Source organism: Choloepus didactylus, chromosome 17 (genome assembly GCF_015220235.1).
Source record: "Choloepus didactylus isolate mChoDid1 chromosome 17, mChoDid1.pri, whole genome shotgun sequence".
NCBI lineage: Eukaryota > Metazoa > Chordata > Mammalia > Pilosa > Megalonychidae > Choloepus > Choloepus didactylus.
In genome coordinates, this window is record NC_051323.1 from 73,334,527 (window position 1) to 73,353,645 (window position 19,119).

General features: G+C 46.0%; 1 protein-coding gene across 1 annotated transcript; it reads left to right on the plus strand.

The window, feature by feature from the left end:
* The first annotated feature begins 9,402 nt into the window (after positions 1-9,402).
* Positions 9,403-17,415, plus strand: LYG2 (lysozyme g2). The gene is made up of 6 exons (XM_037807335.1): positions 9,403-9,865; positions 10,341-10,408; positions 12,826-12,966; positions 13,722-13,918; positions 14,765-14,903; positions 16,143-17,415. The coding sequence occupies exons 2-6, from the start codon at positions 10,366-10,368 to the stop codon at positions 16,259-16,261; spliced, it is 639 nt and encodes a 212-aa protein (XP_037663263.1). The 5' UTR covers positions 9,403-9,865; positions 10,341-10,365; the 3' UTR covers positions 16,262-17,415.
* The last annotated feature ends 1,704 nt before the right edge of the window (positions 17,416-19,119 follow it).

Genomic DNA, 19,119 nt, shown 5'->3' on the forward strand with positions numbered 1-19,119 from the left:
AGAATACTGAAGATGATGGCTTTAACAAAGGCAACTACCCTCGAGGAGTGAGAAAGACGTGGGTTCAAATCTGACTTTATCCCTCTGCTCAAATTTCTCCATCTGTAAAATGGGAGCTAAAAGAAACAGGGTGTTCTCAGGCTCTGGTTTTAATGAGCGCTGTGTGTATCCCGGAGCCTGCATGGAAGGCTGCGGCATTGCGTCGTGTGACAGACCCCGGGAGAAAACATAAAGGGGGGCTGGTGCACGCTGTCTTCTGATGTAAGCGCTTAGCAGAAATAAATCAATCTAGAGAAACAACGTCTATGTTCTGAGAGGAAATAAAAACCCTGAGGGATGTGAGGCAGATGTGCAAGGAGCAGTAACTGCCTGGCTCACAGGGCTCCCACTGTGGAGCTGACCGTACGGGGTTTCCTTGGCCTGGGGAGCCGGGAGAGGGGCTGCAGATCTGTCAGTCCTGAAGGGACACCCTTTCCTTGCTCCCCAGGTGAAGGAAGGCCTCTCCCGTTCTTTTCCCACTCAGCCGATTGGCACGAGGCTTCGTCTCCTGTTAATTCATCCACCTCAGACCTCATGAGCCCAGGGCTCTGGGATCACGCCAACGAATCCACTGAAGAGCACCGTGTCTGTTTGATGAAGCTGTGTCGGGACACCTTATCTGAACTGTCCCAGGAGGGAAAACTGTTTATAACTGTCCTTGGAGTCCAGTGCAGCGGCATCGAGTGCAGCGTGTGGGGTCAACAGGACTTTGCTAAGAGCTGTTTCTAGAACAGTCCTTTCCAAGCTCAGCAGGGTGAAAACACAATGATGAAAATGGCCAAATACACACAAAAAAGACTTTTGTTACTCCACGGGGAACAGTTTGTGGCCTGGGATTTTTGACGTAAGCCTGAGCAAAACTGGAAAGTCCAACTCAAGCGTTCTTTTCCTGGGGGTGGCCCTTCCAACTGCCCCCAAACGACTTCACACCAGCACCTACCTTGTGTCAACATGTACCTCTCCTGTCGCCCGTCTTCTCCGTGTCTTCATCTCCGCTTTCTTACGGGGAGCGGGAGGTGTGGTAAGGGGAGGGGAGGAGGAAGAGAGAGACCCCATCAATGTGCTTATTTGAGTTGCAGTTTTCTCATCTATGAAGTAAAAAAATTAAACCTAGAAGTAGCCTACTTAAACTAGAAGAAATATCGATTTTGGCTGCAGTGCGGGATGCTCAGGTCACCTGAGATGACGGCGATAGTTGTAAAGTGAATGAAAAGGCACAGGAAGCAGGCGGCAGGGAGAGCTGGAATGTTTCTCTGGAGGTCACAGCCCAGTGGCCCAGAAGGAGTCTGCTTGTCTGTCCTAACATGAGGAACTGCCCCTTCCTGTGTGGCCAGCTGCCTCTCCTGACGGCCGCTCACGGCTCTGGTTCTCTCTGATCTTCTGTCTCTTTCTCGCAGCTCCTCCCGCTGCCGCTTCTCTTCTGCTCCCAGCCTTCTCCACGGGGGGTTTCCTGCTTCTGGCTGCTCGACTGTGTGTGTCCCTCTCGGTGTCACCTGCACACCCTCCCATCAGGGCTGCATGGGCTCCGCCTCGGTACAGTCACCCACAGAATTCTCCACACCTGCTTTCTCCCCCAGCCTTTGGGATCTATCACGGGGAGCGTGATGCCGTGGTGTGTTTGTCAGTCTTGGTTTACTCCATGTGCTCTCCTGCTGCACTTCCAGCCCACAGGTATGTATTGAGCACCTATGGTATGCCAAGTGCTGAGCCAAATGCTGGGACGTGAAAACAAGCATGACAGAATACTGCTCAACAGGCGGCGGGAGACCACCCAGAAGAGACGATGGAGATTCAGGGGCGAGAGCTGGGGAGGCCTGAGGCCCACAGAGGACAATGGTTCCGCACCAACCAGCTCTAGTCAGGGAAGACGGGGCAGGACCGGAGAGCAGGGGAGGAGCCATAATTGGTAATGAAGAGATACGTTTGTTGAATGACTGATATATATATGTAACAGGCACTATGATGCATGCCTTATATAGAATTTTGAATTCAATTCTCATAAAAACAATACAAATAAATAATAGTTTTCTGGTTTTTTGGATGAGGAAATAGAAGCCTAGAAAGGTCAAGTTAGGTGCTTAAGGTCAAATGGCCAGTTAAGGATAGAGCAGGGGTTCGGATGGAGGGTCAAGACTTAGGTATCACACAGCACTTCAAGGGGGCACTAGCATCGTGCTGATTGAAATACCCAGAAAACTTAGTGTGGAAAAGAGCATTGTAAAATATCTCAATTTTTATATTAACTGCATGTTGAAATAATAATTTTGGGTATAATGGGTTAAATAAAATGTACTACTAAAGTTCATCTCTCCTTTTCCTTTTTGTCTTTTTTTAGTGTGGCTAATAGAAAATTTATATATATAGATAGATAGATACAGATTTAGATTATATTTCTATTGGAAGGTGCTGATCTAGAAAGCCTCGGACTGTCGGATGCCAAGCAGGGACATTTTCCATCAGGGCTGGGAGAGGGTGTGTTGGAGGAAGTGGGCAGAGTCAAAATCAGGGTGGTCCCGATGAGGGACCTCTGGACAAGGTCATCAATTCCTGGCTTTAGGAAACTACAAAAGAATTAACCAAATCCTGACATGTAGGGTCGGAAAGTGCCTTCCAGGCCATCTGAGCCAATGAACGATGGCAGGAAGTGCCCTGGACCCAGGGTCTGGGCTCGTCTCCATCACCTGCTGGCCGGGAGACCATGGAAGTCACTTTGTGTGTGCTTAAAGGGAGACAGACTCATGCTTGCCCCTTTTCCAGGGGTCATTTCAGTCATTTTTACCTTATTCAGAAGCCCATTTAAATTCTGAAGCACTGTACAAAATACATCATCAAGGAGACTTTGTTTGCTTTACAGTCCTGGCTCGGCCCAGATCTACAGGTCACTGTCGATACTTTTCAAGGTAGATAATTAATTCACAGAGAACTTGCCATTGAACACACGAAGGTGTGTGTGCCTGGTGGCTTCCAGAGAAGCAAGATGGAGCAAAGATGAAGGAACCCTGGAACTCCTATTTTCTTCTTTCCTTTTTATTTTTCTACCATAGTTACAGCCCCTAAGGGAACTTCAGATGGGAACTCCTGGAAAGCGGAACGTTGAGTAAATCGGGTTGAGATGAATAAAACAGGACAAGACTTGGTTGTAGGATGTTTCAGGCTGAGCTACTCCCTACGCTTAAGGTGGCACCTTCTTTAGTTGTTTTTTTCCAGAGGAGAAAGTGGAACAATGTCGTTCTCTGTTGGATGAATGTTTGGGGCCATTTTCCCAATTTTCCCAAACAGTTGAACAGTCGTTCTTCAGCTGCAGGTTGTTAGGGGGAAGGGCCCGAGGCCTTCTCATCCTGTGCCAGCCTCAGGGGGGCAGCTGAGCATGGGACCAGGCTGAAGGGGTCGCCAACAGCTGCGACTCGAGGTGGCTGCTCTCCGCTGCCTGTCGCCAGACGGGGACCCCAATGGAGGGCCCCTGTTCTGCTGAGCACAGGTGGAATGAAAACTCAGGGTCCGGCCTCTCAACCCTCAGTTTAACCCAGGAAGTAGACAACCATGGATGCCCCCCAACAGCCCACCAGCCCAGCCTACCTTTTGAGGCCCCAGGGGCTCCAGTTCTGGAAGATTCCCTTGTCGTTGTCACAAAATGCTGCAAAAGGGCCCATGGCCCAGGGATCCCTCCTCGGCCGTGAAAGGGAAGTCCACATGGTAACCACCCGTGGAATCCGACTTGGCTTATCTGTAGAGAACAAATGGGGTTCCTTAAAATCCTAAACAGTTTTTAAAATAGCATTTCTTTCCGACAACCTAATATGGGGTCCTTGAAAATGACTGAAAGTTACTGTGATTATCCACCATTAATTTTTTGTATTATGTTATGCAATTGCTTTCTCTCTCTTTTTGCGTATAATTAACAGAAGACTAAGACCCCAGATGACTGTATATCGACTCTATAAAAAAATGAGAAAAAGGCAAATAGCCCAGTGAAAAAGGATCACAGTATAAGCAGGCAGTTCAGAGATGGCAAACCTGGAATGGCCGATAAGCACATATGAAACACAGCTCACCATCAGCCAGGGGAAAGCAAGCGAGACGCGCTTTCCCACGCAATTTAAAAGTCCGGTAAAAGCAAATGCTGGTGGAGACGTGGAGGGTTAGGAACCCACATATCCTGCTTCAGAGGCTGGTGCGGCCACTTCGAAGAACAATTTTTTAACGTCTAGTACAGCTGAAGATACAGTTCAGTTTATTGTCCAGACTTGTATATATGCACATTTAAAACAAAATCAGAAACACTCATGAATGGCATTAAATAGCCTGTTTAAGTAAAAAGCTTAACAATGCACCAGGAACATTTTTCTGTTAGTAAACAAGAAAACTTATCAAAAGTCTTCCAAACATCTCTTTTGTTTACAAAGCATTGTATCATATGGATGTACTAAATTTATTTGTTTCCAACATTTTATTATTATATATAAGTATTTATAAATAATGTTATATAATGGGATGATTATTCTTGGACTGTTGTTATTGTTGTTTGTCTTTCTGTAATTGATTCCTTAGGATATTCCTGCATGCTGAATTATAGGGTCAAAGAGTGTTCTCTCTCATATTTAAGTTACCAGTATCCTCTCCAAAAAGTGCTTCCTGGACTTTCCAACTTTGAATAATATTTTTAAATTCAATTTTATTGAGATATATTCACAAACCATACAATCATCCACAGTGTACAATCAATTTGGATAATATTTTTTCAGAAAATCTTTTTCAATATAAGTGAGAAATGGAATCTCACTGTTTTATTTTGTATGTCTTTGCTTCCTTGTAAGGTGGAAAGTTTATATATTGCCTTTTGTATTTGTTCTGTAGTGTATTGCCTATTCAAGTCTTTTGCTCATTTTCCCATGTAGTGTTTGAGTTGTTCTTATTGAGTTCAAAGAGGTCTTTACATATCAAGGATTTTAACCCTTCTTCTATTTATATGTTGCTAAATGAGTTTTTCCTACTCCATGGTTTGAATTAAATTCTTTTTACATACAACAGTGTTCAAATTTTATGGAGTTAAATATATTGATCTTTTTCTTTTTTTCTTTTTTTCTTTGCTTTATACTTCCAAATGCCTAAAAGAATGGTTTTTAATGAGAGCTTAGTAGGAATAACTCCCTTGTGGATGGTCTCTACAAAGAAAAGCAAACAAACTGGGCTGCAGTCCCCTCTACTGTTCATGGATTTAATATTTGCTGGTTGGGAGAGTGATCCTCACGGCCCATGTTGTAACGTCTCAGTTGCTAATTTTCAACCTTAATCCCGTCTCACAAGGTTGTGAGTGGGATCAATTCACCTAAGCCAAGTCGACCCAACTTTGATGAACTGACAAACATTTCCTCAAATGTTTATACAACAAAAAATCTATTTATTTATTATCAATGCCACCAAAAAGACAGTCAATTGCTAAAAATCAGCAAGAGAAATGAAGAAAACCTAAAGAGACCTGAAAAGTTTTATTTCATGGCCAAATGCAACATTTGAATAAATTAGATTGGCATGTCCCATGCAGAGGCCAGTCACACCTGCAATTCTATATGAAGTCAGAGAAAGTCATGGGTGAAACCATGTTGCCAAACAAGAGATAAACATCCAATGAACAAACTGCATTTGACTCTGGGGATTTCACTGTGAGGTGGCTACTGATTTTGAATAGTCAGTAAAAACTCTGGTTGTATTTTACTGTATTGGGGCAGGGGTAGGGTAGGGAAGAAAATGCTCCAACGATATCTTTGTATGTGCTCTAAAGATATCTAGTCACAAATTGAGGGCTTAGCAAAGGTCTCAGGTAATATCCCTTAGGGATGTCACAGGTCACCTGCAAATCTTGGGATGGTGTATCAGTTTTCTATTGCTGCTGTAACAAATTGGTCAACCTCCCAGCTTAAAGAAATTTTACCTTTTAGTTTTGAGGGTCAGAGGTCTGGCACGGGACTCTCTGGACTGAAATCCAGGGTCACCAGGCTGTCTTCCTCTCTCGGGGCTGTGGGGAGACTCTGGCTTCTGGCTCACTGGGGCTGTTGGCAGCACTCCGTTCCTTGTGGTTGTAGGACTCGGGTCCTGTTTTCTTGCTGGCCGGCTGCCGAGGTCCCTTTCCAGCTTCTAGTGGCTGCTGCATTCCTTGGCTTGGAGCACCCTTTCTCTATCTTCAAAACCAGCGATGGCAGGTTGAGGACTCAAACCCTTCTCATGTCCAGAATCAACTTAAATCTCCTGCTCACTGATCACAGCCGCCTCCCTTCAGTTCCCTCACTCAGCCACTCCCCACTCCGCCTGTTTTTCTTTCCCCCCCTTGGAGTCCCTCCACTGGTCTTGCCAGGAGGCTGCAGAGCCCCCCAAGGAGTCCCTGGTGTGCTGTCCTATGTCCTTCCCAGCTGGAGTCCTGTAAGTCAGTCCTTCAGTATTTTTCTCAGACGTCCCATGGATAAAAAAACAAACAAATAAATCAACAAGAAGCTAAGACATCTGGACCTAACCACTGGCATGGGTATGAAGCATTCCAGTTTAATATGTTTTTGTGTATATAATTTATTTTTATCTCCCAAACAAAGTCATGGGGCATTATTGTCATCTCCATTTTATGGATGAGGAAAACTGAGACCTAGAGGGGTTCCACGAGTGGCCCCGGGTTCGTCCTGAGAAAGGCAGAGGCAGCCGAGGCTCCAGCCCCACAGCCCAGCCCTGGGGAGGGCTGTGGCGAGGTGGGGAGCAGGCAGGGGCTGAGGGGCTGATGGCGCTGGGCTCCCTCAGCTCCCAAGGGCACTGCCCTAGGCTTGCTCAGGCCCACAGGGGCTCTGTGTGGTGTTATCTGAGGGGTCCCCAAGTCTCTCTACTCCACCCCCGTGGTTCTTCCCTGGATGTGCGTGACTCACCACACTGGTAGATTTTTGGAGCGAGGTGGTGTGTTCTCACCCAGACATTTCACTCTTCGGATGGGAAAGTGGTGCCTCGGTGACCTGCCCACTGTCCCCAGTCGGCTTCAGGCAGATCTGCGGTCAGATCCAGGCCAGGACACTTACTGCCACACCAAACTTTTGGTGAGACTGACCAAAGCAAAGTCGTCTTTGTTGCACCTACATACTTCTTGGCTCGAGGCCTTTCACTGAGGCCACTGAGATGTTAGGATGCCTAGAGACCCCACTCCTAAGGCTGGGAACCCCAAATGCATTATGACTCAGCAGAGGCCACCAGAGACTTGCTCCACGGCAGTCTCAGGGGCTGACTGACTGGACGGGCGCGGCAGGGGCCAGGGGCCGGATCCCAGAGTCTCACGTGCATGGCAGGGACATGGCACGTAGACTGTGTTTTTATTTTGGATGGTTTGGTTGGAGACTATGGTGGGTGTCACAGTCCCCCCAAACCCCTCCTCACAAGCATAGAAACTCATGACCCCCCAAAAAGAGATGGAGAATCATTCAGTAAATTGCTGCCAAGGGCCAGAAGATTTCTAAGATCTGCATATGAGAGCACTGGCCCTTAGCCGTCTGCTGGGGCAGCGGGTCCAGCCATCAAGAGCCGGCCGTGGAGGGCAGCAGACCTGGCTTCACCAGCGGCCATGCTTGGCCCCAGTGTCTCCCAGAGCTGTGGCAGAAGCTCAGTGTGTGTTGGCTATGATTAATATCAGCAGAGAAAATATAAAATGACAAAAAGCCACTGTGGATTCAATCAACATACTAATTTCTATCTTAGCAATGACAATAGCTCCTACAAACCCTTGAGAGACAGTGGCAAATATCCAGGACTGGTGTTACTTATTCTGTCTGTCATGTACCTTGTACACAAATCGATTTGGACCTGCGCAGTCACTGCTTCTGGGATCATCTGCTAGAGTGGAAAGGCATGAATTTTGGAATCTTACTGACCCGGGCTCAAATCCTGGCTCTGCCACATCCTGACTGTGCCACTTTAGAAAAGGTGCTTAATTTCCTCTGAGTCTTGGTCTCCTCATCTCTAAGAGGAGGGTGAACGCACACCCTATGCGGTTGTTGGTGGATCGGATGACACCGTGGCCACAGGAACCTGATGTGTGGTGGGTGTTAAATGAGTGTCCTTTCTGTCTTCTCACTGTTGGAGCAAAGTGGACATCAGCCTGGAAACAGTCGCTGAAGCCGCACAGGGCCCGGCCATTGTGCCTGGTTCCCAGAAGGACTCGCAGCCGCTCCGTGAAAGCAGGGGGAGACGTGGCACCCGCCTCACCATGCACAGGTTGCTCTGTGTTTCCTTCTCACTCATTCTCTGCAGGAGCTTCCAAGGACAGCGCCAGCCCCCACCCCGCACCCGTGGCCTGACTTTTCCTTCTTCCTCTGCCCTCTTCTCCTCCTTCTCTTGAAACTTCTCACTGTCCTTAGCCCGGAAGCCTCAACGTGATCTCATGCACTCAGCACAACATTGGTGCGATGATGTCACCACCACCACTGATGGCCCACGGGCCCCAAGTGCTGCCTCGGAGCAGCTGGACCCACGCGAAAGCCCTTATTGAAGAGTGGTGGTGGGGGCGGGGAGGCACAGGCCCCCCGAGTCGTTTTCCTGATAGTCGAGGAAGGAATCAACCAGGGTTTCAGAACATCCCTGCCCCTCTTCCCAGGAGTGGAAGGCTGCAGGCCACGGAAGGGTGGTCCTTTCCTACAGGGCAGGACAGAAGGACGTGCAGTGGGTGGAGAGCAGCTTCAGGAGGGCATGATCTCCCAGGAATCATGAAACTTGTTCGACTCAGTGCCTTTGTCTTCCGTGCCTCCGCCGTCTCTTTCCTGGATGTGCAGACGGACGGTGCACAGTCTTAGAAACTTCTCACACCAGTGGAAGGACTCAGGCCAGACTTCCCTCCTGCCCTCTGGGCGCTGTGCCTTATGCATTTCGAGAATGCCCCTTCCATCTCCTGTGTTCAGGGCTGCACGATGTGCTCCATCTACTCCTTCGGACGTAAGGATGAAGAAAGAAACTCCACAGCTGAAGACATTGTCACCCCTGGCCAATTTCTTTTTCATTTCTTCAGAAAGTTGGGAAACCAGCACCCACCCTGCTACTACCTGGCTCTGAAATGCTCTCCAGAGCAGGTAGCTGCTCTCACAACTGTTTGTCAGAGGTGGGGCTGGAGCAAGGAACCACGTGCACTTATTGAGACCATGTGGTGGGGGGTCTGCGCTCATGTGACATGTTGATATGGGGATCATGTGACATTGGAATGAGGAATAACGAGCTGGAGACTCAACATTTTAGGCAAACAACCAATCCAGGAATGAGAGCTGCTAGTATTTCCTGTTTATTTTTGCCTTATTGGGGCTAATTATCTGTTTCCTGTTCTCAAATTTAGAAGCTGTTTGCCTAGCACAATTTTAGAAATCCAGAAACAATCTACCAAATATATGCCTCCAGTACACCCAGGGGGTTCATTAGACTAATTAATTAATAGTGGCTAATGAATGCTTTGAAATCCTTTTATTAGAGGGGCCACCTGAATTCAAAGTACTATCATAATCAGGCCTAATGAGGTCAGTGGTTTAAAGAGAGGGTTTTGGTCCCTATATAAACTCCCCCAGCGGGGGCTGGTACAGGATGGAGCTCAGCAGACGCAGGTGCGTCTCAGGCTGGCGTTTAGAAGCTTCCTCCGCAGGTAGAGCTACACCAAGGTCAGCCCGCATCGAAGCCAGGTCCACAGTGGTCTGCCAACGAGTGGATTCTCACGCGATAACCCTATGCTGCAGGACCACGGCCTCCGCTTTGTAGAAGGGTGCTGCTGAGAACGGAAGACCTTCTCAAACCGAGGGGTAGACTTTCTCCCTCTCGGGTCACAAGCCAGGTTAGTGCCGGTTTCCTTGCCTCTTGGGAACTATCTACGCTGATTTGGAAAGAAACCAAGAAAAGAGTCCATTGAGGAAGAGATGGGGCACAGCAAACCTCTACCAAGTCGGGTTCTCTGGTGTTCCTCCCGGCAGTGCCCGCAGTTTCTCTTGAATTTTCTTTCCAAGGAGACTGCAGTACAAGAACAGGGACAAAATTACAGGATGACTAAGCTTAGAGATGGGGTGGCAGTATCTGCATGTGGTAACTGGACTCCTGTTAACATGAAACTGAATTAAAATGATGGGGAGTTTATGCTTAGGAAGGAGAGTGATCCAATAGCCAAAATACTGAGTCTGTGAGAATAATATCTTGGAACTAGAAAAAGGGGATTGAACTGAAAATAACTCTAAACTTTTTATTCAACCAAATAACCTTTCCCTTAGAAACTGTCAAGTTTAAAGTCAACCCGTTTCTATTTCAAATTGTAACAGGTCCTGCAGAATAAGAGTGGGCACGATGCTATCAGCTGCCGTGCTTTGGGGACTTTTTGCCCTCATCGGTAAGTCATCAACTGACATTTAACATCGTTACCAGGTGTCCACGAGATACTCAGCACAGTACTGAATCAGAAAAGAATGATTACACAGAGAGTGGGCTTCCTTCTAACCAGCCTGGCATTCATCAACTGCTTATTTCTATATCTAAGAGTGTATTCTGCTTGCCAAGCAGGTGAAGGCAAAATCAATGGGAATTTTAAATAATGAATTATTTACTGGTCTGCTTACTTCCTGACTGACCATGGACCTACTAGGCTTCTTATCTTAGCAAGAGGTGTATGGAGCATTGGGAATCAAGGCACCCAAAGAGAGAAGTATTGATGCCAGGCAAAAATGAATGGTAGCTTAACTAATACATGAGTTAAACAAATACTAGTCTGGGAGGAGTTTAGGAGTAAGGACTCACATCCAGGGGCAGTTGAAGAAGGCTAGGTGTCTTAATAAGAGAAGGGAAGAGCCTGCTGGATGGGAGGTGTGACTTCAGTAAAGGCTCAGAGGCAGAAATTGAGCAGGTATGTGAGGGAACAGCATTCTGGGCTAAGGGAACCTGCCTGCTGTTCAAGGATTAACAAGGAGGACACTGCAGCTGGAGAAGAGTCGGAGAGGGAGAGCAGAGGCTGGAGAGAGCAGGTAGGTGGGGCCTTGGAAGTTATGATACAGAATTGGCTTTTTCTCTGAGTGAGAAGAAAGCCACTGGAAGGTTAAGAGGAAACATGATAGGGTCCCAGGCATGTTTCCACGGAGCACTCTGGCTGCAAAGTGGATTGCAAGGGTGGGAGCAGGGAGGTGTAGGAGGCTGTTAAGTAGTTCAGGTGAGCAATGATGCTGGTTTCTACCACAGTGGCAGCTCAGGTGGCGAGAAGTGGGCAGATTCTGGAGGTATGTTTTCAGTCTGCCCCTTACTGCCCATCCCCATGCCTCAATTTTTTTTAAAAAAAGTTTTTATTGTAGTAACATATATATACAACTTAAAATTTCCCATTTTAACCACTTTGAAGCGTACAATTCAGCGGTATTAACTGCATTCATAGTACGTGCTACCATTGCCAGCATCCATTACCCACAAAGGGAAACTGCAGCCATCAAGCAAAAGCACCCCCTCCCCTTCATCCCGCCCCCTGGTAACCTATGATCCACTGTCTCGATGACGGTGCATATTCTATCCCGTGCCTCGATTTTCCCTGTGACCCATGTCGGGTTCATTTGGTCGCCCACATTTCCTAAGCGGACTATGGGCACAAGATACTATTCTGAGGGCCAAGGAGTTGCTGAGGGAAAGGCTTGTGCTCTCTGCAAAACATGGAAATCCCCATTTCTTGGAGAAGTTTAAAGACTTGCTGGTTTCTGCTACTTTTATTATCTAGACAGGCTTTCTTAGGATGCCGGGTTTGCACGATGGTTTCATTGTCTACTTGGTTTGTTCATGATTCCCTTTTTGCCTGTTGGTGGGTGGGAGAGAGCTGACTGTACCTCTATTTTTGTTTGTTTGATTGCTCCCTCCTTTTGTTGTCTTAACCACACCTTTTGGAAAAGTCAATTTTTAGAGTGGCTATGTTTTCCTCATAAAATAAATATTCATAAGGAAGAGTTCCTTTGGTTGTGTCCCTAATTCTAAGAGACCATGCTGTCTCTTTCTACTGTTAAGTTCACGGGCAGCCATGTGGGAAGGAAAATCCACCTATCTATTTAAAAACATGGTTTATAACACTAAGTGTAAGTGTAAGTTTTTTACAATTAACATTTTAATGTATTTCTTATGACAAATATTTGTAGTCTTAAGGTACCAGTCAACATTTCGTAGAACTATTAGAACAAATTTTTCAATATTACAGAAAAGCTCTTTTTCTCCTTTAGTAAGTAGACTTGGGCAGAAAATTACTTCATAATGACAAAAGAAAAAAATAAGAATAGATTTAAATTAAATTTTTATTTCTAATTTTAATAAATAGACTTAGTAACTCAATTTCACAGTGATATGACATAGAATGAGAATATATTTAAGTTGTTTTGATACCCTTATTTTTTCTCTTTCTAAACAAGCGCAAATTGTTAATCTGGATGGTTTACATCTCCAGAAGCATTTGTGTCCTAAGTGTCTTAAAATTCCTTTTAAGGTTCCAGCTTAAAAATCTTGCAGCAATTTTAATCAAGATTGTGGCAAATATATTTGGGACCTATCACAACTGATCTTCATAATATTTTGCCCAGTGTTTTAGAATTAACTACTGTATTTTTTTTTAGGTGGGAGTAGAGTGGGGAGGGGGGCACTCTTCTGTTCCTTCTTAGCTAATGAGCCAAGAATGGCAAAAAGCAGCCTGGGGAAGACCAAGTCTCCGTCTTTAGTTTAGTGACATTGGTAATCGCAGCTCAAGCATTATTTTCACACAGCCTTCACGAGAACTATCACTCTGCTTCCCAGGCACTGCTAAGGGTTTGTACCCTTTTATTCACTTGGTAAACCCTACACTCCCTCCTCGCCTGTACCACGGATGCTACGGGGACATCATGACCATAGAAACCTCTGGAGCCCCCTGTGATGGAAACATGGTGATTAACTGCGGTAAGTGAAAATTAGAGCAAAGGTTTGACTTGCTCCCTTTCATCACTTTCAGATTCTTTCTTAGGAAACAATTATTTTGTTTTAAAAGCATAATCATTATTATAATAATAATATCAACATTAAAAACTAGGGAAAAAAACAGAATCTTGATCAAACTAACAAACCACTTCTTTTAATTTTCCTCCATTCTTTCCAATCCTTGTCCAAATGTGTTTATTGCTATGTATTGAAATTATTGCATAAATAAAAGGTTACATATTCTTGCTTTGTTTTTTTGCTTATTGCTTTATTTAATTCTATAGCATGAGCATTTTAAGTAAGCTTCTTGCTCTTTGTTCTTCCTCTCTTTTGCAATCCTGTTCCAAAGTCTTCTTCATGATGTTGTCACTATTATAAAGAGTCAAGGCTGGCAGCAACCCCAGAGGTCCTGCCCGATCCCATCCTTTCAATTTTCAGGGCAGAACACTGAGGCTCAGAAAGCCAGGGAGTGGCTGAGTCGGGCTCCAACTCAGGAGGGCTGACTTCTAGTCCAAGAGTCTTCCCCGTGCAGCAACGGGGAAGAAAAGGAGAAAAGAACCAGCAACTGCCTGCAGTTGTGGACCTGTCTGGTTATGGAGTCAGAGACCAAGAGAATGTCTGAAAGGCTGACCCAAGTCGTGGGCAGCTGTGAGGGGCTGTGGCTAACATTATACTTTGAAAAAAGTTTCGCTCCAGAGTAGAGGAAACACAGTTTCTTTTCTTTTTTATTGACTCAGGGATCCGTGGTTCTGAAATGTTTGCCGAGATGGATTTGAGAGCCATAAGGTCTTACAAGACTCTGATCAAAGAAGTTGGGCAGAGGCACTGCGTGGACCCAGCGCTCATCGCCGCCGTCATCTCCAGAGAAAGCCACGGTGGAGCGATCCTGCGTGATGGCTGGGACCACACAGGACTTAAATTTGGCTTGATGCAGGTACTTGGTTAGAAGCACTAAACCAGCCCCACTTCATCCTTCCTTGCAAAAGCTCAGCCCCAACCAGAAATCCACTTGTCGTGCTTCCAGGCTCCAAAATACCCAGGGGTCTGTCCACAGGTGCTGCAGCAGAGCATGCTCTGGGATTTCTGTAACACACCTTTGGTATTGTACTCAAGGTTTATGAGTTATTGGATATCCTCCAAAAAGTCTTTTATAAGCTCCACAACTGCAGCTCAGAAAGAAATAATATGCAACGTATTTGAATTGAGAAAACTCTTATAAAACATACTGTTACTGCAGGTGTCTTTGGGGGTTCATAAGTGGCGAATTTTACCCACGCAGATCAAAATCCTATCTAATTTAGCCCTTCCCGAACCAACTTTTTTCTTTAGGTAAATTGGAGGAAGTGGATCCAAATTATTTGGATATTTGCTTCCAGGCTCTATTTAAAATTGTCTGTAGAAAGCCCCCAGCCTTCTAGCCTTCCCAGTTAGAAACAATTTTTTTTCCTGAATTTGCTAGATAATTATCTTTTATTGCAAACATCTGGAATTTAGGGGCTCTTCGTTTTAAAACAACTTTTCATTTTATTCTCTTTCTTTTTATACATATATAGTGGAATGCTTAACTAAAACGATGCATGCCATGTCCACTTCTCCCACACCTTATTTGGTTTCCATGTCCCTCTTCCTCATAAAGGAAAGGGCAGATCTGACTCTGAGGAGATGAAGGAGAGGAGCCAAGGACAGTATCTGTGAAATTGAACACAAGGAGGAGAAATCAGGACGTCAGAAAAATGGGTGGCTTCCTCCAGATGCTGACCTTATTATCCAAATTTTGCAGCTTGATAAAAAAACATATCATCCTGTTGGTTCCTGGGACAGCAAAGAACACCTAATGCAGGCTGTCGGGATTCTAGTGGACAGAATTCAGGCCATCCAGAGAAAATTCCCCACGTGGAGCGCAGCTCAGCACCTCAAAGGTAGGCCACATTTCAGGGCTTTGGCCACTGAGGCCGGGTGACCCCAGGCCTGCCTGGGGGTGTCCCTGTGGGGTCGGCGGTAGGTCTGGGAGCAGCTGCTCCAAGGCGGCCTGGAGCTCGCCTGGTGATCTTCCTGTCCCAGCTCCCATCTTCTCTCCCGCTGTGTGGTGAGGTTCCTGCTGCATTTCTCTTTGGTTTCTGAGCCGTTGGGTGATCCCCGGAATTCCTGAGATGGTTCCAAAGAAGAGGTTTTGCCCTCCTCTGATAGATTTTCCCTCCAATACTTGAAACCATGAACCACTCTCTGAACGGTTTGAAGAAATTTTTACCCTGTGAGCACTCTGGGTGCCGTCAGGACTTCAGGGGCCATGATATGCCCCCCTGGAGAGCACTGTCTGCCTGGCCGCCCCCAGCCCCCAAACTGAATTAACTCACCAGCCTCCCATTATAAATCTGTTCTTTCATGTGCATTTTCTGTCTCTGCAAAAGGCACTATAATATATCCAGTCATCCCAGACGGAAAACCAGATTGCATTCTCAGGCTTTCCCGGCTCCTCCTCACTTCACATCTGGCCATCACCACTCCTGCCTAAGCCAACCTCATTAGCCTCCCTTCCCTCCACACCTCAGCAGCCTTGATTTAGAACAGTCTCTATGTTCTATCTCAAGGTCATCAAAGGCAGGGATTCGGACCAGCGGTCTTTTCCTCTAGACGTCAAAGAGCACAATTATGTGTTTAATAAATAACTGTTGAAGGTGACATTCTAGGATAAAACAGCACACACATACATACCTCCACAAAGGAATATGTCTTGGGTACACTGTGCATCCCACGCTTAGTGGGGCATATATCCTGGCACCAAGTAGGTGCTTAAAAACAATTATTGGATGAATGAATGAGTGCCTGAACAAATGAGTGAATTGTTGAATGAATAAGAGAAGGCCACAAGCATTCTCAGATGGAAGATTTGTTGGGGATCCATTACTCCCAGGTCTAGACTATAGAAGAAGCAAATCTGACCTTTGTAGAAAGAAAAATGAAGTCTTAAAAAAAATAAGAAAGAAAGAAAGAAATCTGAAAATTTCCCAGCATACCCTTTCAGGAGGGGAGGAGGGGGAAAGAAGGACTGGGGCTGCCTGCTTTGGGAGATCTACCTAGAGGACCGATATTCTAGAAATACTCATCCTATTTCTGCTGAAAGTTAATATTTGAATCTAAACATCTGTGTTTCTTTTCAGGTGGTCTCTCAGCCTTTAAGTCAGGAATTGAAACCATTGTCACCCCTTCGGACGTAGAAACTGACCTCGTCAATGATCTTCTTGCCCGAGCTAAATTCTATAAAAGACATGGCTTCTAGGAAGAGTGTGTGGATGGCCAGGCTGGCAGGGCGTCCAGACGTTCTCTTCCCAGGATGGACCAACACAGCACAGGAATGGCTGCAATTATGACAGAAAATTCATTTCCCGATATTCTTACTGAAAATAGCGTTAGAAAAAGAAAGAAAGAAAGTGCACCCAATTCACAACACAGCATCCACAAAATGTAGGTAGACACACATATGTTTTGTAGTAAATGTGAATATCGTGATAACTGAAGTTTGCATTTCCCAGTTAGGGCTCATTTTAGTCCATGATTTCAATCCAACCTGCTTCCTATCTTACCAGAATTGCTAACGAGAAGTTAAGGAAGCTTGACGTGAGCCTTTGAGCTTTCCCGGTGCTTGTGAGAAGCAGCTAGGGATGGAATTCTGGCTCCACGAGTAGCTAAGAGCCGACTGTGGGAAAGCTGACCTTCCTCAAACAATGGACACGACATCCCCCAGGCCCATGCCACCCTCCGGTGTCGTCGTCTTGTTGGCTGAGGATCCAGGGCCTGGCTTCCTTTCTGCTGCTTTCAGTAGCTACTGCCACATGCCCTGGCCCCAGAGAGACCCCCCCCCACCCCCCAGAACCAGACTGAAGATAAGCATGTGGGATCTGAATTAGTTACTATTCTTTGGTTGCAAGCAAAAGTTACCAATTCTGGAAAATGTAAGCCAAGAAAGGAAATTACAGGAAGGCTATGAAAAGGCTCACAGAGCCAACGGGAAGGTCACGGACATGAATGGGAACTTGGCAACTCTGGGGGTTGGGGTAGCAGGAACTGGTTGGCTCAACCATATAGAATTCCCACTGCATGAATGAATTAGCTCCCTCACTGTATAAATGGGATCCCCCCATCTCTGTGTCACTCTATTCCTGACCTGGTCCTAGGAGAGAGAATCTGATTGGCTTATCTTAGGTCTCCCACCCCTTGGCTACTCTGCTTTTCGATCTTGCCCAGACTACCCACAATGGAGAAGAGGCAATTCTCTAGAACGACAACAGGTAGTGTTTGCAGCTTTTATTTCTACAGTCAGGAGAGGACACAAATGATAATCTTTGTAGTGTAACACTCACAGAGTCCCTATAGACATGGCCCCTGCTGTGTCTTTAGCCCCCACTTCCTTCTGAGATGGTTAATAAATGCTTCTATCTGTTGTTTCTCTTTCTGAGAGGGAACCAGAGTCATATCCGCCTCCATCTGAGCCCCTTTGGAGAAAGTCAAGGAAACCATTCTCTACCCAATGTTTTCTCAAGCCAGCCTGAAGCTGACTCTGGAAGGACAGGGGCCCCTTTCTTTCACGGGGCAGAACCAAGGCTTGGCTCTATGGCAGCCCTGCAGCAGACACCAGATCTGTTCTGCTTGGCCAAGGCACAGGCTGAACCAGTTGTTAAATATTTTAACTGCTATCCCCGAGTGTGGGCATGAATGATTTCTTTCGGTCGTTTCCTCACGAGCATGCATTCTCATGCCAGCCCCCTCATGTCACCACAGGGGCAGGAGAGTACATCTGGGTGAGATAATTTGGGGGTAATTTGAAAAACAAGAAATAGGACACTGACTTACACCCTGAATCTAGTGCCCCGGTATTTTCCTTATAACTGCAGGCAGAGGCGGTCCTGTGGCAGAGCCCATGCCGGAAGTGTGTCAGTTTGGCTCCCCCAGAAGTGCACCTGGTAAAGAGGATTTTATTCCAGAGGCGCAGGGAACAGTGGTATAAAGGTGGGCAATGATGCAGGAAGGGCAGATGGCCAGTCAAGCAAGCTTCATTAGTCAGCGGCCGCAGTGGGCAACCGGAGCCGAATCCTGCAGGAAAACTGTAAGAAATGGTGCAAATCCACACCCCGGAATTGTCCTACCCCTGGGGCCTTTGGAATCAACTTCTGAGGGCCACTGGTGGAGGGCTCTGCCTGTGGGCAGGGGAGCGGGAGGGCAGGGGAGTGTCAAGTGTGGCCGATTCTGGTCCACCGTAAGGAGGCCGCACACATTTCTGCAGTTCCAGGAAAAAGAGACTGTAGGCACAGAGATGCGGATACAGGCAGCTGGAAATCAGCCGCGAGTGAATCCTGCAAGGCCCAGGGATAAGGGAGGGGCACTGACAGCAAGGACTAGTTACGCCTGGAGGTCAGGAAGATCCTTCCAGTATTGCTTGCTTTCCTTCACTACTTAACATGGTGAGAACAGTTTGGAAATAACATATAAGCCTCATTAGACCTCTTGATTTCATGCCAAGCTTCTCCATAATCTATTAGATTTACTAATTAGCTGTCACAGAACCTTCCAAGACTTCATCTTCTTCCAATCTGTAGCCCCACTATCTGGGATTTACTGAAAATAACCTCAATGTTGTTAGACTCAAATGTGGCTCCATTAAGCATTATTTCCGTCATCCTCAATTTTATTAATATTTTTTGCCTGTACCCCTTTAGGGATCATGAATTGCTCTGTATTTACTACCTACTGTATAAAATTTCCCATCTTTTATTTGCCTGAAAATTAACCTCTTTCTTTCTTTCCCATCTTTTATTTGCCTGAAAATTAACAATGAAGAAAGATTGTCTTATTTGTTTAAAAAAAATTAAAATATTTCCCTGGCTATACGTAATTACACTCTCAGCCTTTCTCTTTCTTGGCCATACCTCCCAGAACTTTATACATCAGTGCTGAGAGCTTTTATCAGAGGTTTCAGAAGCTGCAGCTTTCCCTCTTGCTTCCTCTGCATGACTGTTCCAGTTTGCTAATGCTTCCAGAATGCAGAATACCAGAAATGGATTGGCTTTTATAAAGGGGGTTTATTTGGTTACAAAGTTACAGTCTTAAGGCCATAAAGTGTCCAAGGTAAGTCATCAAAAA

Bases quoted from the DNA above. Each gene is read 5' to 3' on its own strand.
- LYG2 (XM_037807335.1), top strand. From the start codon at position 10,366: ATGCTATCAGCTGCCGTGCTTTGGGGACTTTTTGCCCTCATCG. The intron at 13,919-14,764 runs GTACTTGGTTAG...CAAATTTTGCAG, and splicing joins TTAAATTTGGCTTGATGCAG to CTTGATAAAAAAACATATCA. The intron at 14,904-16,142 runs GTAGGCCACATT...GTTTCTTTTCAG, and splicing joins CGCAGCTCAGCACCTCAAAG to GTGGTCTCTCAGCCTTTAAG.